The 27,882-nt window shown below is 39.7% G+C and overlaps 2 protein-coding genes, 1 non-coding gene and 1 pseudogene across 4 annotated transcripts; all 4 read right to left on the bottom strand.

Moving 5' to 3' along the window:
- Positions 1 to 4,848: 4,848 nt before the first annotated feature.
- Positions 4,849 to 13,753, bottom strand: LOC131304210 (uncharacterized; annotated as a pseudogene).
- LOC131305819 (small nucleolar RNA snoR100) lies at positions 5,676 to 5,782 on the bottom strand. The gene has a single exon (XR_009193377.1). It is a non-coding gene; the product is annotated as a small nucleolar RNA snoR100 (small nucleolar RNA).
- Positions 13,754 to 15,631: 1,878 nt separating the features above from the next.
- LOC131304209 (uncharacterized) lies at positions 15,632 to 25,467 on the bottom strand. Of its 2 annotated transcripts, none has more exons than XM_058331358.1 (5): positions 25,332 to 25,467; positions 23,908 to 24,750; positions 22,602 to 23,445; positions 21,257 to 21,297; positions 15,632 to 15,809 (listed from the first exon to the last, which is right to left on the bottom strand). In XM_058331358.1, exons 1-3 carry the CDS (start codon positions 25,393 to 25,395, stop codon positions 23,159 to 23,161), a joined length of 1,194 nt encoding a protein of 397 aa, XP_058187341.1. In that variant the 5' UTR covers positions 25,396 to 25,467; the 3' UTR covers positions 15,632 to 15,809; positions 21,257 to 21,297; positions 22,602 to 23,158. The 2 variants fall into 2 exon arrangements, with proteins under 2 accessions (XP_058187341.1, XP_058187342.1); XM_058331359.1 differs by having other exon boundaries at positions 24,826 to 25,447.
- Positions 20,826 to 23,114, bottom strand: LOC131302878 (uncharacterized). The gene is made up of 5 exons (XM_058329672.1): positions 22,851 to 23,114; positions 22,606 to 22,765; positions 21,302 to 22,142; positions 21,008 to 21,080; positions 20,826 to 20,888 (listed from the first exon to the last, which is right to left on the bottom strand). Exons 1-5 carry the CDS (start codon positions 23,112 to 23,114, stop codon positions 20,826 to 20,828), a joined length of 1,401 nt encoding a protein of 466 aa, XP_058185655.1.
- Positions 25,468 to 27,882: the final 2,415 nt, after the last annotated feature.

Here is a 27,882-nt window from a genome sequence, read left to right as displayed (position 1 = left end):
CTCACCAACACCCATTGTCCATGAGCTAAATTTGGCGGTTTATAAGTCTTAGTACCACCTTTTGTAGGGTCTTTATAACCTAGAAACAAGTCGAGTTTAACTTGTTTCAGAAACCAATCAAGGACTCCCTTACCAAAGTGAATTTCTCCTGACTTGTTTCTCCTTGTAAGGTGGCTGATTGGCCAATATTGGCCTTCTTCGAAAGGGGGAACTTCCCTTCTTGGAGCAGGTGGGACTAGACTGATAGGAAGACTTCTTTTTGAAGCCAACCAAGGCTTGTCTTCCTCCCTTGGCTTAGTCTATGTGGGAGTCATTCTTCTTTTCCCAAGTTATTTAGGAAAGAAACTTACTCATTTCCTGTCCAAATCCTTGAAAACAAGATAATTGGCCCAGCATCCAACACATAAGCATTCCAAAAATGATGCTTCAAGCATTGGTAAATGATTATTACTTGCAAATCTCCTTGGATTAAAACCAACACCAGTTTGTCTATGAAAATTCTGCCTAATTCCCATATTCTGAGGTTGACCAGCATTTGGCCTTCCTCTTCCAAACTGAACAGTATTCATATTCATTGACACCTCCTTGTTCTACCAGTACTTCTTAACTGTTCGAGCCATTGATGTTGGCACATTGGTGTTGACTTCAGCCTCTTCAATTTTTGGGAAAGGAGTCTCATCAATTCCCATTGTCTTCTCTGGGAACCTGATCCTTCCCTTCTTGATTTGCTTTTGGATCCTGTCACGGAAAACATTGCATGATTTAGTTGAATGAGACCAAGAATCATGCCATTTACAATACTTTTCTTCCAAAGTTAGAAGTTTAACATTTGTAGGCAACTTTATAATCTTCTTTCTCAATAAATAATCAAAGATATCATCTGCCCTAGACACATCGAATGAATAAACTTTATTTATTTCCTTCTGTTTGAACTTTTGCCCTATTGACATATTCTTTTGAACTGAAGAATCACAAACACAAGGATCATGTTCAACTATTTCTGTAGCATAAATTTCATAATTTGGATCTCTATATTAAGTTGAATAAGAAGAGTTATTCCTATACATATCTTCCTCTAATAGGGATTCATATCTGGACACCTTATAGGTTAAATCTACTATATCTCTAAATTCTGTTGAGTCAAACTTCTTTCGAAGTTCTCTATCTAACCCATCTTGTGCTAGTCTTACAAACTCTGCTTCTGGAAGTTGCAGTTTGCACTTAGTTCTTGCCCTCTTAAACTAAGATATAAAGTAAGCAACTTTCTCATCTGGTTTTTGCTTAAGTTTGGCTTAGTAAGCCATAGTAACTTTAGGTCCTGCGTGGAAGAAATGAGCATGAAAAACTTCCTCCATCTAATACCAATTAGTTATGGATCCTGGTGGTAAATTGGTATACTAAGCAAAAGTTGGCTCAGCCAAAGAGTTTGGAAACAACTTCAACTTCATGAAGCCATTTTGTGCCAAATTCTTACATTGTGCAGAAAATCTAGCAATATGTTCTACAGAAGTCTGTCTTCCGTCTCCATAGAATAGAGTGAAGTCTGGGATCCTAAAGACAAAGGAGAGAACTTATTCCTCAGTAAACCAACGTTTGCAGTAGGCCTTGAAGTGAAACCAATCACCCCCATCTCAGCATCAGAAGGAAACCGAGCAGCGCCCAAAGAATCCTTACCGATAGAGTTTAAAGTAGCCCACAACCCTGCATTATACTTCTGCACAATCTCATCAATCATAACATTATCACAAATTTGAATTCTTGACGGAACACTAGAATTTGAAGAACTAGAAACTCCCCTCTCCACCACAAGGCCAACTTCATACTCCCCAACCACAGTGTTAGGGATAATAGTAGCCACAGGAGCAAAGATAGTAACTTCCTCAAGACAAGGAACCACAGGAGATTTAGGTTGAGCCACATAAGGAGCTATCCTCACTAGGACAAAATGGGGAGCAAGAATTGAAGAAGACTGAAAAGGAGGGTTAGAAGCACCAACCAGCTCCCTAACCTTATTAGGGCATCCACCATCTAAATGTCCAAAAACCTTGCACATAGAACACTTAGATGGCTTCCAAGGATATTTAACAGAAATATCACAACTCTCCCCCCTAGCATTTACCACTTCAACTGTATGTAGCAGCTTAGAAGAGACATCCACTTCAAGACAAATTTTAGCAAAGCTCTAATGTTGGCACTTCTCAGTCATCGCATCTGCGTACATGGGCTTACCTATAGCACTTGCAATATAACTCAAGCCTTCCTCATTCCAAACTCAAGCGGAATACCAGAGAACCGAACCCAGATAGGTAGAGTAGACAATTGCTCTTTTTCTAACCTCATCTGAGGCCTCCACTACTGTAGGATCATAGGTTTACCGGCTATGAGCCATGGCCTAGACTCAATAACCTTCCTAATGGCATTCTCCTTAGAGAACCGCGAAAGAAAAAGAAACCAGAGTCATTTGATAGAACATCATAGATCCCAAACTTCAGCCAAATCCTATCAACAATATTTTTGACCAACCTAAAGGGAACCTTCTTGTCAAGAAAATATCCCACTACGCAGTTAGACCACTGCTCACATCCCTTAGCCTCGACTGAAGGAGGTAAGTACACAACTGTTTTCGCCGTAGTAACCACCGGAGGAAAGTAGGTCAACTTCATGCGGGAGTCAACAGAAGTTTGAGACACAACTGAACTCCATTTAGGTTGTTCAACCTTCGGAGGTGAAGATATCTGACCCGGCGCCTGAATTGGGACCACAGGGGAGGAAGCCGTCTCCAAAAAAATCTAACAGGTTAACAGGAAGAACCCCTGCATTAGCCGTAGAGGGGATCACATGCGGTACATTCATCGCAGACGATGAGTTAGGGCTTTGAGAGTTTTTCCCATTTTTAGGGTTTTTAACTAGAGAAGAAGAACGTAAAACGGGAAATTGATCACCGAGATCCATCATACTAGAACAGAAACAGAGGCAAACTAAGAATCAAAGATCGCCATTTGAAAAAGGAAAGAGAAATATGAAGAAACAAGACCTGGAGAGTTACGAGCAAGCAGATCGCCTACGCAACCTCTCTCAGATCGCCTTCAGCTAAGGACATTTTGTTTTCCTTTTGGGTGAGGTTTTAACTCCAGCTAAGGACCTGGAGTTAAGAACTTGCACGTATTGTTCAGCAAATTTTTCCCGTTTCATTCAACTACTCAGGCAGGAGAAGGCTATCATATCCTAAAATGCTTGCTAGATCTTAGAAGGGACTCTCTCTCTCTCCCTTTCTCTCTCTCGTTTCTTAGCGGTGAAGAAGTTGTTGGACAGCAACTCAACTTCAATAGAGAAACAGCATCCACTTTAATTAGAAACTTGATTTCTGGCATGGGTTTCATGCAAAAGGTGAAAACGACCTTTAGCGAGTACAAAATCAAATCAAAGACGTCCACTGAAACTATGAGCCCTATCATGCATGTCACTATTCTAATGATTTTTCCATGTCAACAATCGAGTCCAAATTCTTCAATTCACAGGTCAATCATAATCTAACTTCTTTTGAACTCCACAAATGATGATGAAATTACAACTCCTCCTCTATTATGTGGATCTTCGCGAAAAATTATTTTTACAGATTTTTATATTTTAGCTTCTAAAAATCAATTTATATGGAATGTGTAATGACCCGATCCGGCTAACCATAAACCCCCTTTCGGCCCGGACACTTGACCTAAAAATGTATACCTAAGAAGGCACCAGCTCCTAGTTGGGTGTTAATATACCACATGAGGCTTTAACTCCTAACCAATGTGGGACTAAACGCTCTCAAATCTCCAAATTCAAGGTATTACAGAATGTTTGTCAAAAACTCTATATAACTAATTCTTAGAATCTACGGGTTCTGAGAATCTGAAACAGGAAAAAAAATTCTTAAAATTCCAAAGCTAGGTTTGTGTAGCTTTTGAAATTATGCAACACAAATTATCAAAAAATGAATGAAGTTCTAGTAATCTCGGAGCTACAACAAAACGGTTTCTCAACTTCCAACAAAATTCGCCAATGAACTTATAGCCTAATGGCACTTCCTCACTTCTTCCACATGGAATGTGAGGGTTTGATTCTTGTAAGGAGCACAAGTGTTTGGTGTGGTGGTTGGAGATCCGAGGATCTCCTACAGGGTTGTAGGGCATCACGCCAGACGTCCATCTCAGCCCCAGTAGTGCGGAGGTGCATTATGGGGTTTTTGAATCCCTCTCTCTACTAAAAATGGATTTTTGACTATAAACCATTATGGACCTTAACATTGTTAAACTCAGGAAATCCTTAAATGGAAAACTAAAAGCTGGTGTAACAACTTTTGATTATCTAATTTTGATTATGTCATTGTGGATAATCTTAGGAATAGGCTAGACATCTTTCTAGTGGCAAAAAAAAAAAAAGTCCTAATAAAATTCAAAATCTAAACTCTGAAGCAGAATATGAAAGCTAAAATCTAAATTTTGTAGCCACGGTTATCGCAAACACGCCAATAATAGCATAGTCGCGCCGCCGGCCGGACTTCGTACGCCTCCCTTTTGGCTCCTCGAGATGGAGGGAAGACACCGTTCGGTAATTGAGTGCCCACAGAGGATCACTTGAGTTAAAAATAGAGCTGGAAAAACATTTCAATTAATGTTCAATCCTGACCTTTGTATGAATTAGGTGCCACTTGACGCAATTGAACATAGATTGGAGGTCTCTCCAATTCCATAGGGATTGGAGAGGAGCTGGACTCCATAAAGGATGTTTACCTCACATGTAAACCACAAGCTATATATGACAATATACATTCCACCCTAACCGAGCGGAAACAAAGTCGAAAGCATCAAAACATAAATTTACCATTCAGATTATCATTAACTAACGACGAGGTTAGTGCAGCTGTGTTTATAGTCAGGGAGTGATGGGTCTACTGCCACTACATTCTTTTTGCAATGCAGAAACATAAACAAGATGATTCATATGATGAATGTATAGATGTAGCCAATAAGGCGTAATGAATCTGGGATTATTACAGCATTCCTCTCTTCAAAAAAAACCAAGACTTCCTAAAACTTGAACTCCCTTTTCCTCGGTTTCCCTTCTTTTCCTGCATTTTACGTTTCTTCATCCTCGCATTCTGCATCAAACAAATTTCATCATGACAGATTAGTCCAAAAACTAGCCAACGGTAAGGAAAGGGAAGAAACAAAGTTGGACACATACCTCAGTGCGCAACCATGTCACTGAAGTCCTCTCTCTGATTACGCAGCTTCTCCTCCTCCCTCGCTTCCTCGTACATGTGAAACGCAAAGTAGCAAGTGATGTTGGGAAAAAGCAATACTAAACACCAGCATAGCTCACAACAACAATAACAACAGAACCCATGGAGTCCCCAAACATTGGGGGTACGGGCGGGAAAAGATTGGAGACAGATGACAGAGAAGGAGAGTCAATCGAATAAGTCAAGGAGGGAAGGTCTCACATTAGATTAGAGGGAGAAAATAGGGCTAGTGAGTCAAGAAGGACAAAGAAAGTGGATAGGGCTATCAGGATTTAGAACCAGAAAGAAAAAGAAAGGAGTCTCAGTTTCAATCAAATAGCTAAGAACCTTTGGCAATATGCACAAATTAGCTACTCTCAGAATACCACTAAAATTGTGGCCCCTATATACCTGTTTTGCTGCGGAACCATGCCCCAAATCAAAGCCAAATGACATCAGAGAAAGCAGGAATAGAGACCCAATTCAATTTATGTGTACATTACCATGCTTTCTTCATTGATAGTCCAGAGCACCTGTATGCACATAGCTATGCAGAACCATGCCCCCAAATCAAAGCCAAATGAAATCAGACACCCGCATAGCTACAATAAAGTGTGTAATATAGAAACGTGTCCATTTTACAGTTGGTTACACACTATGTGGTTCAATTGGTATGTATTGTCTATGTGATTTGTTATGTACATCTGTGACTGTTATGTTACAACCTTTTTCTGTAGGGTTAGTTATGTACCGTTCTGGCCAGTTACAAATAAGTGACCAACGGCTATCTACGGTGCTGTGCGCATACCAATGTTACTAATTATTGTGGCAAGTTACAAATGTGTGTGATTGTAGACGCAAATTATTATGGCTAGCATATACCGAGATTTAAACTAAACATAGTAGAAGGGCCCCACTTACTTCGCAGGCAAAACATTGTCCATGAGTTCCAACTCCTCCAGCTGCAACGTAACATCAACTCCATGATTTCTGACCTGTAAGCAGATCAACCTGAAAAGAAGATAGACAAAACAATGAAAAGTGAGAAACGTCATTGAGCCTGTGACCATTGAAGATCAATTAAAATTCCTGAAAGAGCATATAGACTACACTTTCAGATAAATAGGTTATGAACATAGTCTCACAGGAAAACAAGGTGCTGAACAACCCAAGAGTACATTTCAAGAAAATGCATTATTTGGACTCATATCCGATTAGCTCAAAAATCCAGATTCCAGAATATGCATTATCTTCACCCCAAATAATTCTAGATCCAGTTCTTCATTTACTCATAAAGTTTAACTATCCATATTTGACCATAGAAAAAAAAAAAAAAAAAAACTCAGAAAGGGGGAGTGTAAGTGTTGCTTGGGTTCAGTGCTGCTCGCATTTTTTTGATCAGCAAGAGGGATAAATGTAGCGTTAATAAAATAGCAAAGGCACAAAAAAGGGGGGGCAAGATGTCCACCAAACAAAATGAAAAAGAAACGAAAAATGAAACATAGCTAAAACTCACCCACCACCTAATCCCTAAATATCAAAATCAACGGGGTCACTTTGGAAAATGGAGAAATTGGAGCCCAAAAGAAAAACAAACACCGCCTATCCGATATAGAATTGAGTAGAAGTGCTCGGGTGGGAGCAAGTATTGGTTCAAATATTGTAAAGTCCTTTGCACTGAAAGTTGAACCCAAAAAGAGCAAGGATATATCATAAAATTTCTTACCCTTTTTGCTGCTGTCTTGTCTTGAGTGCCAGTGCCAATGACATAACTGTTAGCAGGAAAGTGTCAGATACTTTCTACACTCGAGAAGAAGAAATTTTATAAACGTAAAAAATATGAATACATATGTAATCCAAATTTGCTAAGAAAAGAAGACTGCATACATATGAGATGTTCCAAGTAAGGTTCCCGAACCAATCCTTTCTTCCTTTTCCTCAAGTACCTTTACAAAAAAGAAAAAAAGAACAGTAAGCATCTGGAACAATATTGCAAGACTTGAATCAGAAAAGGGCCGCTCATGTACGCCACGGTGTACTAACTTGGTAAAGAGGCTTCTCAGGCTCCTTCCTCTGCTGCTTGAGAAAGTCAATGACATCTCGAGTCTCAACACCAGTAGGAGTGCTGAACAATGAAATGGAAATCAGCTCATTAATTGATATAACAGTTTCCCCGTCATACAATAACCTACTTCCTTGGGGAATTTACAAACAGATAGAAGATTTAATCCAATTAATAAATGATTCGTTGGGTATGATGAAGAAACATATACAAACAAAAATAATCTAGCGGGAGATGTATGTTCTAGAAAACAAAGTTTCTTGTCCCTCCTGTCATACGGGTCAGTGAAAAGAAAAGAAAGGGGTAACATATCGTTCCACTGTCCACCAATATACACTCGTAAATGGACAAACACTTTTTGTAAAGGGAACAACGGCAAAATAAAAGGAGTAAATTTACCTGTTTTTGTCCCTCAATCCCTACGCTAAAGGGGCATGCCACAAACATATTTAGTTATTTACCCCCCAGCCCTCTCCCAACAAAAGAAAAAGAGAAAGGAAGAAAGAGAACGATGAAGAAGCGTTGTTTTTCTTCACCACGGTTGGTTTCTTCTCATTGGGAGGGGTAGGCACGTAATGCATAATCACAAGGACACAAAAAAAAAAAAAAAAACTTAGTTTGTTAACTGCATTATCTTCTATATAACCCCTCAATAAAACTCAGAATCCAAACAAAATGCTAAGTTGACTCTGATCACTCAGCCACACAGCCCACACCAGCAGAACATTAGAAAGCTGCCAGAATAATTACAACTACACCACATGAATTTCTTTTCATAACAAAAATAAAAAGTGGCATACTTGCCTCATATGAAGTAGTAGTGTAGCACCATATTACGGATAAGCAATTTACAAGTACCTTGAAAGACTGTCAGCAGATTGAATACCATCCTCCAATTCCTCGTCCTCAATCTGTTCTTCTTCCTCCTCTTCTTCCTCTTCCTCCAAATCACCCCAATGCTTGGTCTTATCAACTGGTTCCTCCTGAATTGATTAACCAGAAACAGAATGAGATGATGAACAGTGGCAGAGCCCCTTGAGACACTGAAACTTTCTAAAACTCCATTTTACTGCAGCTCCGAATCTATCTCTATCATAATCCCGCTTTGCTTTGATAAGGTGCAAAAAGGTTTCGAGAGAGTTATTTTGGTGTGCTTTAAATCCAATGCTGAATTGACAATTTTTGAGCCTGCCCTTTATGGTTTCTGAAAAAATAAAACATAACCTAACTAAGTCTTTTAGTTGTATTAATATTAATATTTAAAAGGGATATGCATTTGAGGTATGACAATCTACAAGCTTAAAATATCTAAAAAATACAATGATTACAAGTAGAAATCTAATTTGCTCCATACTGAGATGATCATTATGGTCAGAAAACTAACTTCACAAGAGCATAAGAGAATTCAACCTAAAAATTGACAAACCAAAACAATTATGATCGGGCCGAATACGGTTGATCTATCATGGTTTACAGATCAAGATAAGTTGGAAGCAAATAGATCTCAAATTTTCAATTTTAAGCTCCCCCCCAATAGGCCCAATTTCTGCCTACACCATTGATGATGGACCACATTTAAACACAATAAAGTGAAAACGTTACTCATTAAATTCCATCTTTGCATGAAACAAACTCAACACTACGATTTAAGCAGCATAGAAAACCAAATACATATCTCATTATTTAAGCAAAAAAAAATTCAAATTCCCTTATTGCAAACAAATCCCACTGGACAACCTAATGATGGCAATTCAAAAATAGGAAAATGCAATTCACTATTTGAACTGCATATTTGGTTTCCAAGTCAGATTGATTTACAACTACTACCACTACCAAGCGCAAATGACGGTAGAAAACTGAACCCAGTAGAAAAAGCAGAAATATTCACTTAGTACCTCATAGTTGGGCTGTTCTTGCTGCTTAACTCCAAATACATCTCCGTACAGTGGGCAACCATACTATTTCAGAAGAATATAACAAGAAACATACATAAACCAATTGAGAATGCAATTTCAAGATAAATAAGAAATTGAGAATATAAACAGGAATACAAAATAAACTAAAACAGTAGGACTTACTTCATCACGAGGAGGTTTGCCCCCAGCCTCCAGGGTGCTAACCAAAACTAGCTCCAGGAGGAATTAGAGCATTCAGCCCAGGAATTTTCAAGTGTGGATAAGATGGAGGTGGACCATATCTCTGGCATTACAAAATTCAAACAAGTAAAATTCATTATTTTTCACACATTTAACAAAATTGAAATGAAAAAGTTTTAAAAAAACCTCGAAATTAATTATATTAGAACTACTGACCTGCATATTGATGAGCCATGGGGGAGGAGCTCCTTCTGGCATACCAAGAGCTTCTTTTAGTTCCTGTGATAGCATCCCAGGCTTCATCTCCCTTAGCATTACCTGTATGACATGTAACAAGATGTAATTTGGTTAAACCATTGAACTCTGGTAGTACCATTGTGGCTGATTGTAAAAAACTATATCTTAATTTTGATGCAAGAAATGAAGGTTTGAATCCTATAATCTGCTTCCCAGTTCCGAAATGTGGTCCTAGTGGTTTGTTCCTCCATCTCTAACAGGACATTACGATTTACGCAAATCCAGAGCTGATGGGGAAGGTCTGGCCAGAAAGTCCATTTGCAGGTTACTTCCAAATCCTTGTAAAAACATTTGACAACTGTTCCACCTAGCACTCCACATTAGCCACCCAAAAGCCAAAGAAACCCCATAAACTAGGAAAATATTCAAGTGATCCTAATAGAGTAACTACATGAAGTGCAGTTAAGCACGACACCATACTCACAAGATTGAGCGTCTTGGACCAACTTTCCACATAAAAATATGGTTTGGAAAATAGAGAACCATAAGATTTCTAGTGAATAGCCACTAGCATTTAATAGACCTTTTTTAGGTGTTAAATAGTCGTATGCACACGTCATGCACAAACTCTATGTTAACGCAATTAAGCACCACACCGAGCGTCTTGGACAACCTTTCCACATAAAACTAGGGTTTGGAAAAAAGAGAACAAGAAGATTTCTGGAGAATAGCCACTAGCGTTTACTAGACCTTTTGTAGGTGTTAAATAGTCGGTATGCACATGTCATGCACAAAGGCTATGTCGTTAATACCAGACTGGATTCCTCACACCCCCACAAGATTGAGCCTTCTTCCAAGATTGAGCCTTGAGCCTTCTTCCAATACGAGCCTCTGTTGTGATGCCTTCTTCCCATTGTTCCCTTTAATTGTTGTACTATTGCGCAATAATTAAGAAAATCATATTTTGCCAATCAAAAAAAAAAATTTATTTGAGCTTCTTGGACCAACGATTAAGAAAATTATATTTGCCGATCTAAAAACAACATTTGAGCTTCTTGGACCAACTTTCCAAGCAAAAATACATTTTGGAAAGCAAGGGACTAGTCAAAGTTCTGAATACCGTACCATATGGTACCATTTTTGTTATTGGTATGGTACGGTACGTTACCGGTACTGTTTCGCTCATTACAAAATACGTTTATATCATGAATATAATATATGTACTTATAAATTAAACCATATGTTATAATCCACTCTATTAAATGCAATGTCAGTAAAAATATAAGTACTTGGCTAAATATATAAAACTATGTCAACATGTGGTGTATGCGTTGTAGAGAAGTTTAATCTCTGGAAAGCTGATAATAAGATGCACTATCCTAGGTAACTCACCCTCTTCCCACTCCCACCTACCCAGCCTTAGGCTCCAATTCCAAAAAATAAAAATTCATTGCTGTCATCTTAAAGCTTTAGAAAGGAAAAGTCATTAGTGTCTTCACTCATTAGTTCAAGAGATGTGGAAGAGAAAAGAAGCTACAGACCAACACCAGAGAACTTCAAGAAGAAGTGGACTCCATAGAAGATCAAGTTCCAAGAGTGATTTCGACATTTTCTCTATGAAGATGATTTACGAAGACTACAGGAATATGCCAAAACACCCAGAAAAGTCACTTTGGGCTATGATATTCTCCTTCTCTTTGGTTTTCTTGCAGTTCCTCTGCTTTTCTGCTTTCCGGTACCTATTACCGGTACTCGCCAGAACTGTCCGGCACGGCTGAAACTCGCTGGAACAGTCTGGTACGGCCGGAACTCGCCGGAAAGTTTAATGGAACAAAATCAGACCTCGACCATACCGGAATTTCTCTGAAATGGAACATACCTGCCAGTACTGAATGGTATTAACAACCTTGGGACTAGTAGATTTCCACCGAATAGCAATTAGCTTTTGAAGGTGCTAATAGTCACATGCACATGCCATGCACGAAGGCTATGTTATTAACACCACACTGGATTCCTAACAAATACTACCATTTGCATGCTTTGATCATCCGATAAATCCCAATGTCAAAAGTTACAGATATCTCCAATATTCTCGAGGAAAGATAGGTTACAGTGAGAAAATAACAACCAACTCAATCCTTCTGTCTATTTACTTCCGGAAGCTTAGATAAGGAACTTAATGATCTGACTTGTATAGGTTTATGCTGTCGTTTCCATCTCCATGCCTAGCGCCTTCGTTCATGCTTAAGTTATGTAATAAAAAACCAAAAAGTCTATGATCTTGCCAATTATGCCTGCAATACCTACAGATCTTGCTCCAAATGACAAAGGTAAAAAAGAAAGAGAAGGTGGCTAGAACTATATGATTATTTTTTTCCCACTGCAGGGAAACAACCTAACAATCAAACATTAGCAAATCATATTGTTTGAATAGCAGATTACATAATAGCGGAAAGGAATAAAAACATGTCGTTTGAATAGCATAAGAGATGAGAGTATATTACCTATTTTTCTTCTATTAATTCAACGAATATTAGTACAGCACAGCAATCATACCTCAAACTCTTTCCCTTCATGATATAGATCTCCATGGGCTGTCAGGTTTGGCTTAGTTTGATATTTGAAAAAAGCGTCATGGAGAACCTGTACCACAAATGATACGCACAGCCATGGCATGACAGTGCCATAACCTAAAAAAATAAAGATGAACTTATACCCAAACCTAGAAACTGCAAGTGCTTAAAAGTTAAAAAACTTTACCGAACTGCACTAAACCTGACCGTAACAAAAATACACCATATGCAGAAAGACTATAAAGTGGAAAGCTTCCCAAAAGCTTTCCCGCCCATCATAAAATTGGTTGTTCACAATCAACACCGACCACACTTTGGGTCCATCTTTCAGTAACACCCACATACTGTCACCATATGCCTCAAAGAAATCTTCATAACCAGGAGCCATATCCTATATTTGAAGCACGCAGTTAAGTACAAAGGCTGTTTCCATCAGCGAATATATGATCGCAAAATATTAGAAAGTAAAACAAAGAAGAATCTTACTGCAGATTCAGCAGGAATTTCACTTTCGATATTTTTAAGAAACCAGCAAGCTCCATCATCTAAATCATGAAAATATGAATAAATCAATCCACTGAACTACAAAAACTATTTTCCACACAAACCCGAAAGGCAGGAAAAAGAATCCAGTCTTTTATTTGTGCCAATCAATTATTGTAAATATTATAAAAGCAAGCACTTACTCTGTTCGGAACAAACAAGGAAGGACGCATATATAATTCTATCCAACCAAGCATCCATAGCCGCTCTGAAGTGCCCTTCGGGTTCATCCCCCAAGTTCATCAGCTGGAATATCTCCACAAAAAGCTCTGGGATGCTTTATACTCCTATAACAGGCTCATAGGCTCATGAACAATGGCCAAGCACACAGCTGCAGTTTTCCTCTGTCCACAAGCACTTCGCTACACAAACAAGCCACCATCCACTCTCCACATTGCCAGACATTCTTTTTAAAATGACAGCGAACAAAGGGCAAGCTCAAATCCCTCTATAAATTCGATACTCACTCAAAACAACCCCAACAAAATCTATATTAATCAACAAGTAATTTGAAACAATGTACATACACAGCAACACATCAACGTTGACGGGAAATCCAAAATAGAAGACCACAATCCATGCAAAACACAACCATAAAGCCTCACACTATTCCAGGCTTTTTGAAGCATATATCAAAACGGCATGCTCAAATCCATCTATAAATTCCGTAGTCATCCAAAAAAACGCAGCGGAATTCATACTAAACAAGAAATTGAATATATATATATATATATATATATATACAACGCAGCGCCCAACCAAATAGGAGATATCGACCCAAAACAGAAATGGAAAAACGACAATCCATGAAAACACACTAAATTCCACACTGATGCAGAAATAATTGGTGATTTGGTCGCTTGCAAAGAAATTCAAAAAGATGAAATACTCCGTTAAATACAACTCATAGAGTATTGCTTGCCAACACAGCAATGGGCCCATATAACGCTAAAAAAAAAAATTCGAGAGAGAGGAATGCCAGCAACCACCATCACCACCTCCCCTCGACTACCTCAACCCACCATCCCTAACCTCAAAAAAAAAAAAAATTGATGTGAAGAAAGAGAAAGGAGGAACATACACCTCTCCTCGAGTACCTAGACCCACCAATCACTACCCCTGCCACCGCCTAGAAACCACCGCCCATCACAGCTCTAAATCTTTCCCACAGTCATCACACCTACACCGATGCATCACCCGAGCTGCATCCCAAACAGCAACATACACATGGAGTCTGGTCCTCCAGTTTGATCCGGCGACCCCTTTCCTGCTCCACTAGAGGGTCAGAAGGGAACCCTCACCGATCCGGTTTCGTCCCACCATTGTCACTCAGTCGGCTCCTTCAAACCTATACCGATCGCCTAAATCCCTTAAACGGACGTCGAAGTACCAACGGCCGGAGGGGTTGAACACGACCACCCTGATGACAAAGTAATCCTGCGCCGCCAGTTCGGCCTCCTGAGTCGTCAACGCCACCTGCATGACCCTGCCGAAGTCGACCCTAGGGAAGTTGAGCAAATCCCGAGATTGGTGGTCCAATACCACCCGGCACAGAACCCTTGCGTGGTTTGCGACGATCAAATCCGCGCCGGTACGCACTTGGTTCGCCATATTTTTTGGGTTTTGAGAAGTATTTGGTTGGGGCTGGTTTAAGTCGGCTACAGTCACTCCTATAAATAAGCTTTTATATATATATAGTGGCCGAGAAAAGGGTAGAAACAAGGGTCTTGGGTAGGGTTCTGCGGGTAGGGTTCTGCGGGAAAAGTTTCCTGTAGAGGAGCATCCACACATCACTGTCCTGCTTCTCGTTCAAGCCCCAACCAAAACCCTTGTTTCTACCCTACAGGAAACTTTCCCCACAGAACCCTACCCAAAACCCTTGTTTCTACCCTTTTCTCGGCCACTATATATATATAAAAGCTTATTTATAGGAGCGACTGTAGCCGACTTAAACCAGACCCAACCAAATACTTCTCAAAACCCAAAAAATATGGCGAACCAAGTGCGTACCGGCGCGGATTTGATCGTCGCAAACCACGCAAGGGACCACCAATCCCAGGATTTGCTCAACTTCCCTAGGGTCGACTTTTGCAGGGTCATGCAGGTGGCGTTGACGACTCGGGAGGCCGAACTGGCGGCGCAGGATTACTTTGGCATCAGGTGGCATCAGGGTGGTTGTGTTCGACCCCTCCGGCCGTTGGTACTCCGACGTCCGTTTAAGGGATTTAGGCGATCGGTATAGGTTTGAAGGAGCCGACTGGGTGACAATGGTGAGACGAAACCGGATCGGTGAGGGTTCCCTTCTGACCCTCTGGCGAAGCAGAGAAGGGGTCGCCGGATCAAACTGGAGGACCAGACTCCATGTGTATGTTGTTGTTGCTTGGGATGCAGCTCGGGTGATGCATCGGTGTAGGTGTGATGACTGTGGGAAAGATTTAGAGCTGTGATGGGCGGTGGTTTCTAGGCGGTGGCAGGGGTAGTGATTGGTGGGTCTAGGTACTCGAGGAGAGGTGTATGTTCCTTCTTTCTCTTTCTTCACATCAGTTTTTTTTTTTTGAGGTTAGGGATGGTGGGTTGAGGTAGTCGAGGGGAGACTGGTGATGGTGGTTGCTGGCATTCCTCTCTCTCTCTCTCTCTCTCTCTCTCTCTCTCTCTCTCTCTCGATTTTTTTTTTTTTTAGCGTTATATGGGCCCATTACTGTGTTGGCAAGCAATACTCTATGAGTTGTATTTAACGGAGTATTTCATCTTTTTGAATTTCTTTGCAAGCGACCAAATCACCAATTATTTCTGCATCAGTGTGGAATTTAGTGTGTGTTTTCATGAAGAGACAGCAAAAGCAGCTCGGATATAGAAGTTTCATTTGAACAGCACACTGCATATATAAGCCATCTAAGTTAAAACTTAGCTACATAATAGATGTATCTGATTGGGTTTTTGTTCATATAACACAAAAGATCGATGTACTTCAGGAAGCAAAATCCATACGAAGATCAGCAACTGTCCATCAGCACAAGGGGGCAATCAGCTTCACTCTGCCAAAGAAAAAAGAAAATTGAATTTCAGTAGCTTTGTGAACACTGGGAGGTTGAGAACAATGCTCCATAGCATGGAAGGCTCACAATGTTAAAGCATGTAATTCATTAGCTAACTATTGTAGTGCTACTTTCCATACACTTGTAAAAGACATTTAAAAAATGAGCTTCAAGGCCTGCAAATACTTCCAAGGTGGGTCTCCGCAATTTATTTGAACAATTTGCCAATTTCTCCTACAGTTATATTTCAAGTAGTAAAACCTCTGCTTCCAGCTCAGGTGCTACAAAGCAATAGAAACTGAGAGCATCATATACATGTTCACTATACCATGTTGACATGCAAAGTGAAGTTAGTCAACATCAATTTCAAATTTATTAGTCAAAATACACAGACAAAAGGGATAAGGTCCATTTTCCGAAACTTCAGTTTTGTAGATAAACGAATTTATGCTATTTGCCATACCTTATCCAACAAAACCACCAACCAATCTACCTATCTGAAATGAACACACTTCAGGAGGTAAGGTTAGTTCAACCACACACAAAAGAACCAAAACATTCAATGCAAAACTAGTAGAGTCCAAACTCCGAAGTATCTACCGATGATAATTCAAGGAACCTCATCATTTTAGGAGTCAAGTACAGTTACATCGAAAAGAGAGAATCAACAAGCCATTTAACTCGGTGGCGGCTTATTCCTCTTAATCGACAAGCCATTTAAAGACTATTTTGGCAGGGAAGATACTAAGTTGGCATCTCTTTGGTCTCAGTTACTTCCAAAAGCTATGAAGTAAATAGGGGTCCATTGCTCATAAGGAAACGAGAAAGAAGGGTATTGTACTTCAAAATTCAAATGCACAGGGTCGAAGAATCGCATACAATGATTCCTACTTCTGGACATAGGTTATCATTCTGGATCTTGTTCAGAGAGAGAGATACATGTACTTCATCAAGCGAACTGTACTCCATGAAGCGAACAGCAAAGATGACACAAGTCACCGTTTTCCAAGATTTCCTATCTAATGTGAAAACAAGTCAAGCTTAAGAAGTGGTATGTCTGATCTGATTGATGAAGAGAATCTCTGATAAGTCAACATAACCATAATTGACTTGAGCTAACCAACTTTAATAAAGGTTAACGGGTAACTACTGAGTTGGTGAACATGCACCTCATCAAAGGAACATTTGCAATGGCAATGTTGCGTGGTGTGGTAAGAAACAGAAACAAGTAAGTTGTCTGCAGTTCTCTACTTGTGCCTATTTGTACTGAGATTATGTAAGAGAGACAAATCATTAGAATGAATTTTACCTAGTTGATCACCACAAGTTTGAGAGAAAAGCTGCGAATACAGTTGCGCATATGGATACAAAGATAGACTTCAAGATCCCGGCCTTAACTTACAAAATTCCCAGAGAAAAATTACCATGATAGAATAGTTTCTCACCAAACACAATTTTGCTAGGAATTCGGGATTCAAAATTTCAAGAACAATGTTGTCACAAGTGGGGAAAGTTATTCAAAACTCCGGAGCAATGCTCCCTTCCCTCACAAGCACTTCCTTCTCTTGACAGCAACGAGTAATTTATCAAAAGAAAGAACAAAAGAACAAGAAATGGGGCCAGAAGTCAACCGGAAAACAAAAAAACGTTGAGAGAGTAAAAAAGGCACAAAGATAAATTTCCTTCTCCTAATTACATAACAAGCAGGGTCTGGGAAAAAGAAGCATATTTACGACTTGAAAGGGGGAGATGCTATGATAGCAATTGTAGAAACCTAATGCCTCAGAATGCAAATCCCGATAAACAGCTGTAAACTAACACATGCATAGGTTTACAAACAGAAAATAGAGCAACAGAAGATTTATCACTTACACAGAAGGAACGAAAAGAGGGATATTTATCCAGGTGTTGATGCGTGGAAGTTCAAGCTATTCATTTCAGGAAAAGGGATATTAAAACATTAGTTTAGTTAAAGATTGGCTCTCAAACAATGAAGAGACGTAATCTAAACTTTTTCAGTGCGAAAGTTATTACTAATTACATACCAATCACAGAATCAGAACGGCGTGGTAATGACTTAGCAAAACTAACTAGAAGCAGGCAATAAATGTTTGTCTAGTGCTCCCAAAAGTAACATGCAAATGCTTTTCTGAAAGCAACGCAAGGAAGAATGAAAAGTCTAACAGTGAAAACTTTTCCCCGCTCCTCTCTCTCTCTAAACATTTCAGCCACTAGGGTTCCACCAGGGGAGGGGCTCCACCAGATCCCCTCCCTTCCCGCTTCTGCTGTCTCTTCTCTCTCCTTCTCTCTCCCCCTTCCCTAGCAAATTTGACCTTTTCATCTGCATTTCCTTCGTCGGCAACCTCTCTTCTGGCTTCCTCTTCTCTGTGTAGTATCCCACTGGTTTACTCACTTGGGGGTAATCGGTCCTAACCTTAACGGCAAGTGGTGTACTCATTACGAGGTCGGCATGATCTCCTGCCGGTTTACTCTCTTGCGGGTAATCGGTCCTCGGCTTAACGGCAAGTGGAGATCTCGCCGCTGATGACGGTGGTGCGGTTCGGTGGTTGGTGTGTGGTATTGGTGGTGTCTGGTGGTGGGTTGTCAGCTGGGTTGCGATGGTCGGTGAAGTGAGGCGGTGGTGATTGGAGTTCAGATCTGTTAGGGTTTGTTTTCTGGTGGCTGTTTCCTGCGCGTCTCTCCGGCAGGCTATTTGCCTTACCGCTGCTGTTTGGGCCGGGGCTAATCAGGGCTCAGTGTGGTGCAATGGTGGTGATGGTTTCTGTTCGGCGGCAGTCGTGTAGTGGCGGTGGTTGCTTTTTTAATTAGGTTTTTTGATTCTTGTTTTACTTTGGGCTTGGCCCATTAGGCGTGCAGGCTTGTCTCATATGGGTGTGGGCTTTATTTCAATTGGTGTCTTTTGTTGGTTTTTTGCCAATCGACAGTTTGGGTCTCGGATTGGGCCCAGGATTGTTTTTAGCTTAGTCTAGAAAATGATGTCATTCTCCTTGTTCCTTTTAATCTTTGAAACAATTTCAAAAATTAATGAAATTTCTTTACCGTTAAAAAAAACGCAAGGAAGAATGGAACAGTCTTACTTCTCAACATGAAATTGTTACAACTTGGAGTACAAGCAAACAGAAAAGAACACTGGTACGGTCGTACCCCTCAAGCGAACCAAGGTAACAGACCAAGGCTTGAAGAAGGAAATGCAAAAATTCAAAGCAAGATCTGGTCAGAGGAAACATGGTTATTCAAGAGCATGAAGAAAAAGGAGCGAATCTTCCAGCAAGATGCAGTCACAAAAGACTGAGGTAGGCAAAAACAAAAGGTCCACAATTCAGAATTACAATGAAACTTCTAAGATTTTCCACTATAATTCACAACAAGGTTATATAAAACTATTAGCAACTTGAAAACAGTACACAATAACCCAACTAATAATTCAGAAAGCAAATTCATTAAGCACTTCAACTGCCTCCATTCTTCAGTTCAGTAATTTCAGTGAAGTACTATAAAGCTTTTTTTTATAAGTATCTATGATGCACGGACACGGACAAAAACAGAGACACGGGGACACGGGAATTCTTAAAAACTGGGGACACTTACATGGCAGACACGCCACGTGCATATTTATTTATTTATTTATATGAATAAATAAATAAATTTAGTTTGACCCCCAGAAATTTTAAAAAAAATTGCAGTTTGGCTGCAATTTTTTTTTTAAAATACAGTTTGGCCCCTACCTTGTCCCCAGCAGTGTCCCCCTCAAAAATTTAAATTAAATTATGGGACACGACACGTGTGGCGTGTCCCATACGTGTCCCTGTGTCCGACACTGCGATACGTTGACCTCTAAAGTATAAACATAGAGATTAAATGCGTACAAATTTAAGAAGAGAATACAAAGATGTCTAATAAATGTCGTTCAGTATGCACAGCAATGCTCGAGTTTGTGAAGGAAAACACGGGAAAAATTCTCTCATTTCCTCCAATTCTTTCAGTGTAATGACGGTCAGATCGTTGGGTTGCGGTTTATCTCTAAGATAATTATTTTACTTATAAAAAAAGGTTCATTTGGTTGCGGTCATTGTTTCGAATAGCCATTTTAACAGAAAAAATGGAACCCCATTAGGTAGTGAGAAAGGACGCCACTGCACCCAATTCATAGAGGAGCTATGTTACATGGATCCTTTATTTTGGCTAAAGTACCCATGTCGATGTGTCCAACACCTGTATCCATTTTGACACTTGGATCCTCTAATTGTTATGATATTTACAAAAAAAATAATATCAAATTAGCTAGAAAAGGCAATATTTCTCTCACGTGGACAGGAATAGCAAAATTATATTCTTCTTAATTAAATACATTTCTAAATAAAATTTACAATACATAATCGGGAAATATTACGCAATATATGCTACATATATGTGTTTAGGACGTGTCCCCATACCTATACCCAATTTGGGGACACATATTCGAGTATCCTAAGATTTAAATTTAGAAAGGTGACGCTTGGAATTGCACCCGCACCATACTCGCACCCGAGTCCATGTAACTTAGGTGATAGCTTTTCTAAAGTTCACTTAACCCAAAAAGAGAAAGGACATGAGGCAACAGAAGAGCTTAAATAATGTAAAAATTCAACAGTCAAAATGATTGCTGAAACACATTTATTCAAATTTTTGCAGATCAGGGGAAAAAAACATGTTCTTCAAATAAACTACTTTCAAGCCTAAGCCTTATCCATCCCTTGACTTCATACGTAGCACCAGAAATTACAAACAGGAACAAGAGGTGTTAATCCAAGCACCAAAGCCGATGGTGAGAACTTCGTTGTCCTTTAACAAAAGTCTGAGACTCCTACCCTTAAGGGGGACTAGTTTCTTTACGTAGTCCCCATGAATTATACATGTACGAGAAACTTGAACCACTCCCTTTCCAGAGATTGGTCTCACGTAAGGATACAACAAGGACATCAAAGAGAAGTAAGCGCGAGATAAAACAGAACATGTCTACTGTGGCCCATCAAACGAGCGATTTTCTGTGTTCCACATAGCAGCATGTCGAATACATAACTACAGTGTTGTAACATCAAGGTCTACAATAGTACTAGACTACACGTAGGAAATCGAAGCCTTAGAAGTAAAAGTTGCAAATCATAAATAAGTTCGCTGGTCATATTAGAAGTCCATACTACATAAACCGATAAGCAATTCATTCTATAGTCAAGATGGAACCAATCGAGAGATGATTGCTGATATGGAAAACTGCATACAGAGTTACAGACCTTATTCAAGGCTTTAATCTAACATTAAAGTAAATAGGAGTCGTGGGATTTATGGAATACTAAAACAGCTAAAAACACTATGGCGTGCACAGAATATCTAAATGTAAATGATAAGGTAAGATCATGGGGAGAATGGGAGCAGAATCATAACTTTACCTTAGAATACATGATGCTTCTTATGAGGTGGTGAAGAAGGTCTACCGGAATCCACCGGAGGACGAAGGACTAAGCACTAAGCAAGACGATTCGAGATTTTCCACAAGAGCAACTTGTTCCAATTCCTTTTCGTCCAAGGGAGGTTCACAACTTCGAAGAAAGCACCTTTTAACCTTCTTCAGTTGCTTCTTCTTCGGGGCGGCGGCAGAGAACATATGCTTTTCGGCCTTCAACCACGGATGGTTGTCCACAAGGAATGAATAGCCAGGCAATTCAGAGTTGAGATCTCCATCATAGGTGATTACCTTCTTCTCCTCTTTAACAAGACGCCTTTCTATTGCTTCAGGATAGGAATCAGTTCCCGGCCAAAAATCCTTATCCTGAATTACAAAGATAAACCTAGGGCGATCCAAACACAAGCCCTCCTCCTTCTCCACCGCATCTATCTCCGTGTTGAGAAACCTGTACTGTAACAATGTAACCCATCTCTCATCCCCGCCGATGGGATCCACGTAAATGATCTTCAGCTTTGGCCTGTTATACTCATCCAATTCCTTCTCCACCACCATTGCGCTACGGACAAACTGTTCAAAATTTTCGTCCTCCAACAACGTCAACCGCTTGCACTCCGACAACCAGTAAAGCGAATCCTCGCGAGCGTATTCCTCATAAACAACTTCTTCTCCACTGGAATAATCATAAACAGGTTCTGCATCGTCAAAGGGATAGAAAGAACGTATCAAACTTCTGACCTTCTTCTGACCTATTTCTCCTCCTCCTACTCCTAGGTAAAATTGCTTCATCTTTGGCGCATCTCTGTCTGAACTCCTGATTACCTTCTGTAGTTGAGAGATCTTCATCTTCTTCTTGGGAGCAATCTGAAAAACTATAGATCCAAAAACCGAATTACTCAAGATTCACCAATTACGATCCAAACAACCAAAACAATAACACACACACACTCACGCAGAGAGAGAGAGAGATTGATTGATTTCTTGCCTTGAATATGAAAACCCTAGCCTTCCCATGCTTTTCAATTTCTGATGATTTTTATCCCCTCAAGGCAGAAGGAGAGGATACCGCACCCTGAAATTTATACGGGTTAACTTCCCCTCCAAACAAATCCTTACAGGGTATCAGCGTTGTGCCCGTTCGATGCACGGGAAAAAAAATCACATCGGTGTTCTTCGTTCCCATGTTTCTAACGGATACAATGCTCAGTAATAATAATATTAATAAAGGAAATAAATAGTGGCCCAAACAACAACCTCTACAACAATGGTGGAACTAACAGTAGTATCGATCCAAAACTATGTATATGAACAAATGAGGTGGTGAAGTAGACCTACCAGAGCAAGAGGAATCCACCGGAGGAGAAATGAGCGAACAAGACAATTCCAGATTTTCCACGAGCAACTTGTTCCAATTCCTTTTCGTCCAAGGGAGGTTCACAACTTCGAAGACAGCGCCTTTTAACCTTCTTCGGGGCGGTGGCAGAGAACATATGCTCTTCGGCCTTCAACCACGGATGATTGTCCACAAGGAAAGAATAGCCAGGCAATTCTGGGTTGAGATCTCCATCATAGATGACTACCTTCTTCTCCTCTTTAACGAGACGCCTTTCTATTGCTTCAGGATCGGAATCAGTTCCCGGCCAAAAATCCTTATCCTGAATTACGAAGATAAGCCTAGGGCGATCCAAACACAAGCCCTCCTCCTTCTCCACCGCATCTGTCTCCGAGTCAAGAAACTTGTACTGTAACCCTGTAACCCATGTCTCATCCCCGCCAGTGGGATCCACGTAAACGATCTTCAACTTTGGCCTGTTATACTCGTCCAATCCCTTCTCCACCGCCATTGCGCTACGAACAGACTGTTCGAAATTCTCCTCCTCCAACAACATCAACCGATTGCACTCTGACAACCAGTCAAGCGAATCCTCGTGAACGCAGTCCACGAAACAACTTCTTCTCCACTGGAATAATCATAATCATAAACAGGTTCTAGTTGTACATCGTCAAAGGGATAGATACAACGTATCACTCTTCTGACCTTCTTCTGACCTATTTCTCCTCCTTCACCTACTCCTAGTGAAGGTTGCCTCATCTTTAGCGCATCTCCGTCTGAACTCCTTATTACCTTCTCTGGTTGAGAGATCTTCATCTTCTTCTTGGGAGCAATCTGAAAAACTATAGATCCAAAAACCAAATTACTCACGACACGTTATACCAATTACGATCCAAACAACCAAAATAATAACACACACACGCACTCACGCAGAGAGAGAGAGAGAGAAAGAGAGAGATATTTCTTGCCTTGAATATGAAAACCTTAGACTTCCCGTGCTTTTCAATTTCTGATGATTTTTATCCCCACAAGGCAGAAGGAGAGGATACCACACCCCGAAATTTATACGGGTTAACCTCCCCTCCAAACAAATTCTTACAGGGATGCACGGGACAACATAAAAAAAATCACATCGGTGTTCTTCGTTCCCATGTTTCTAACGGATACAATGCTCAGTAATAATAATATTAATAAAGGAAATAAATAGTGGCCCAAACAAAAACCTCTACAACAATGGTGGAACTGACAGTAGTATCGACCCAAAACAATGTATATGAACAAATGAGGTGATGAAGTAGACCTACCAGAGCAAGAGGAATCCACCGGAGGAGGAATGAGCGAGCAAGACGATTCCAGATTTTCAACAAGAGCAACTTGTTCCAATTCCTTTTCGTCCAAGGGAGGTTCACAACTTCGAAGACAACGCCTTTTAACCTTCTTCGAGGCAGTGGCAGAGAATATAAGCTCTTCGGCCTTCAACCACGGATGGTTGTCCACAAGGAACGAATAGCCAGGCAATTCTGGGTTGAGATCTCCGTCATAGATGACTACCTTCTTCTCCTCTTTAACGAGACGCCTTTCTATTGCTTCAGGATCGGAATCAGTTCCCGGCCAAAAATCCTTATCCTGAATTACAAAGATAAGCCTAGGGCGATCCAAACACAAGCCCTCCTCCTTCTCCACCGCATCTGTCTCCGAGTCAAGAAACTTGTACTGTAACCCTGTAACCCATGTCTCATCCCCGCCAATGGGATCCACGTAAACGATCTTCAGCTTTGGCCTGTTATACTCGTCCAATCCCTTCTCCACCGCCATTGCGCTATGAACAAACTGTTCGAAATTCTCCTCCTCCAACAACATCAACCGATTGCACTCTGACAACCAGTCAAGCGAATCCTCATGAACGCAGTCCACGAAAACAACTTCTTCTCCACTGGAATAATCATAATCATAAACAGGTTCTAGTTGTACATTGTCAAAGGGATAGATACAACGTATCACTCTTCTGACCTTCTTCTGACCCATTTCTCCTCCTCCACCTACTCCTAGTGAAGGTTGCCTCATCTTTAGCGCATCTCCGTCTGAACTCCTGATTACCTTCTCTGGTTGAGAGATCTTCATCTTCTTCTTGGGAGCAATCTGAAAAACTGTAGATCCAAAAACCAAAACAATAACACACACATGCAATCACCCAGAGAGAGAGAGAGAGATTGATTTCTTGCCTTGAATAAGAAAACCCTATCCCTCCCGTGCTTTTCAATTTCTGATGATGATTTTTAGGCATGAATAAGAAGTATAAGAGGAGAGGATACCGCACCTCGAAATTTATAGGGATTAACCTCCCCTCCAAACAAAACCTTATAGGGCTCGTTTGGATGCCGGCTTAGGAAGGGGATAACTAATACCCCCATTTATACTTGGGCCCACGGCTTATCCCTGGTTTGGGAAGCCATTTGAGGCTGGGTATTGTTTTATCCCGTTCTTGTGTAAAACCGGGTAAAGGGGTATTAGGGGGTCTTACCCATGGACAGGGTTTGAGGTATCCCTAACTTATACCCCTAATCTCCCACAAAAATTGACGATTCCACCCCTCTTTATCCCACTTCCCCAACCCCAAAACCGTTTTTGTTTTCTGGAGCAATAAACAAAAAATAGGAAGAAGAAGAACATTAGCAACAAAAACAGATCGTACGTAGAAAGGACAGATAGGAGAGAGGAGGGATCAAACCAGTCGTAGCTGCTGCTGCTTCTTCTTCTTCTTCTTCTGCCGCCACTGTTGCTGCCGTCGTCATTCTCTCACTCTTTCTCTCCCTCTCTCTCTCTCTCTCTTAAACGGTGAAAAGAAAAGGAAACGGTGATAAGAAAGGAAGAAAAGAATAAGAAAAACGATTGTGGGCATATGAGACCATGTGCTATCATACACCCTCACCAATAATTAATTAAAATGAACACATAATTAAATTATAAATAGAAATTAAAGAAAGTATTACAAGTTTCCCACTTTTTAAAAAAACAAATTAAGAAAAAAAACTTAAAAACAACAAAGGGAAATAATTATGTGCTTGTGTCACCATGTGTTATCATACACCCCACCGATTCTGATCCACCAATTCTAATTCAATGGTCAGAATCATTCTAGTGACTACAGTCTCAAAGCTCATATAGTATATTCTATGGACACACAATTAATCTTCATATATTCCCCAATTATATAAGTATTTTCCCTCCCCATTAAACCAGCCTCTGAAAGGATTTTTTTTATATACCTAATGAGGATTTTTTTCCCCACTAATAATACATAGGCTATAGCTCATGATGATTTTTTTACTAATGTTATATTAGTATTTTTTTTTTCTTTCAGCATGGTTTCTTTTGTTGATATTATGTAGCTCATAAGAATTTTTTTTCTTATACTAGTATATTTTCACGGCCACTGGCAGTTTTGCCCGATTGTTACTTTCAGGACTCCAGAATTAGTTGAGATACGCACAAGTTGGCCCGAACATTCAGTTATAAAAAAAATTTATAAAGCAGCTAATTACTATAAGTTGCACATGAAGCATACTGACATAGAGTCATTAATTGTGGAGTTTCACCACAACAAGATAATTCAAAAAAATATAAGATAACCGAAATGGCGAAACATGAGCGATATATAAAATAATAATCTTTAAGAGTAGGTTTAATGGGAGGGAAGACGTTTATGTAATTGAGAAATATTTGATGAGTAATTGGGTGACCGTGAAATGCCAGATGAGCTTTTGACTGGAGTTACTAGGGTAATCTTGACCATTAAATTAGGATTGGAGAGGAGCCGGACTCGAGGGAAAGAGGGTTGGGTTTAGGTCACTTTCAGAGAGAACGGGGAAAAGAGGGTGGGTGGGGGGTTAATTTGGAATCCAACCAAGGGCACTTCGAAACCGTCCATATAGCATTTTTTAGGGTTGGGCCGGGTCTTTGGGAAGGTCGCTCTTCTGGACAAGCCTAGCTTTGTCTGTCCAACAAAAAAAAAGTCACATCAAATTTTTTTTTTTTTTTTTGTGTTTTAAACGGATACAATGCTAGTAATATGGTAAACAAATGCGATAAATAGTAGCATTAATAACATTTACAACAATGGTGGAACTCACAATGTAGTATTGACCGAAAAATACGTATAAGAAAATGAGCTTCAAGAGCAAGCAATATAAATCTTCTTTCCCGCAAAAAGAAACAAAATCACACAAACTCAATCTGCCAAAGGTGAAAAATGGAAACCACAAAATCAATGCACTTATTTATTTTTTGGCTCAGCAAAATCATAATGCTTTCATTAGAAAGAGAGCATGATGCTAAAAGTGAAGGAGAAATAAAAATAAAAAAAACATAGATTTATTTGAGGCTGTCTATAATCCACGAGTGAAAGTTTAGTGTCACAACTTGTGAGAGGATGTTAAAAGAATAAAATTATATCCACCGTCAGTGTAAAATCTAACTTTTTCATCACCATTTATTATGGGCCCCACTGAACATTTATTATTGTAATTAGAACCGTTCATATTTTAAGACCCGCAATATAGTATTATCATGCAAAAAATTAGCATCATCGAAAGTCGATAGATGTATCAAAATTTGAATTTTGGTTTATAAAATGGACAATCTGATTTCTATCAATGTTATCATAAAGAGAAACTGTCCATTTTACAAAGCAAAATTCAATGTTTGATATTCCTATTGATGTCCGATCAAGTTTATTTTTTGCACGATTACACTATTATGTGGGGTTTACAAGATGAACGGTTTAGATCAACAATAAACTCACAATAAGACCGAAAAAAATGGTGGTGGAAAAGTGAGATTTTCCACCACCGGTGAAAAGAATTTAATCCCTTTTAACAATTGTATCCTCGGCATATCTCTCACTCTCATGTATAAAAAAAATAAAAAACCAAAAGAATTAAGATTAGAAGTTTGGAAACTTGTGAGACTTAACATATTTATATAGAGCATAGATTGAAGATTGATGTATCAATATCCACCCTGGCAAAAACTAGTACTCCGTATCTCATAGTGAATCATTTTTTATTGACGAATATTACTAAAGCTTATTGGAACTTTCCTTTTTGACATTAAAAATACTTATTTTTTATTTACTTTAATGTGACCATATAAAAAACTGCAATATAACTGATATAGGCATGAACTGGCGGTTTGATCGATTCTCCATTCGTGTTCAATAATTGGGGACAAAATAATATATATAAGTCGGAACATAAATTAAAAGAGAAACCAATTTTAAG

Source organism: Rhododendron vialii, chromosome 10a, assembly GCF_030253575.1.
Source record: "Rhododendron vialii isolate Sample 1 chromosome 10a, ASM3025357v1".
NCBI classification, from domain to species: Eukaryota; Viridiplantae; Streptophyta; class Magnoliopsida; order Ericales; family Ericaceae; genus Rhododendron; species Rhododendron vialii.
The sequence above is the reverse complement of the archived record's forward strand: the minus strand, read 5'-3'. Positions and strand labels throughout refer to the sequence as shown.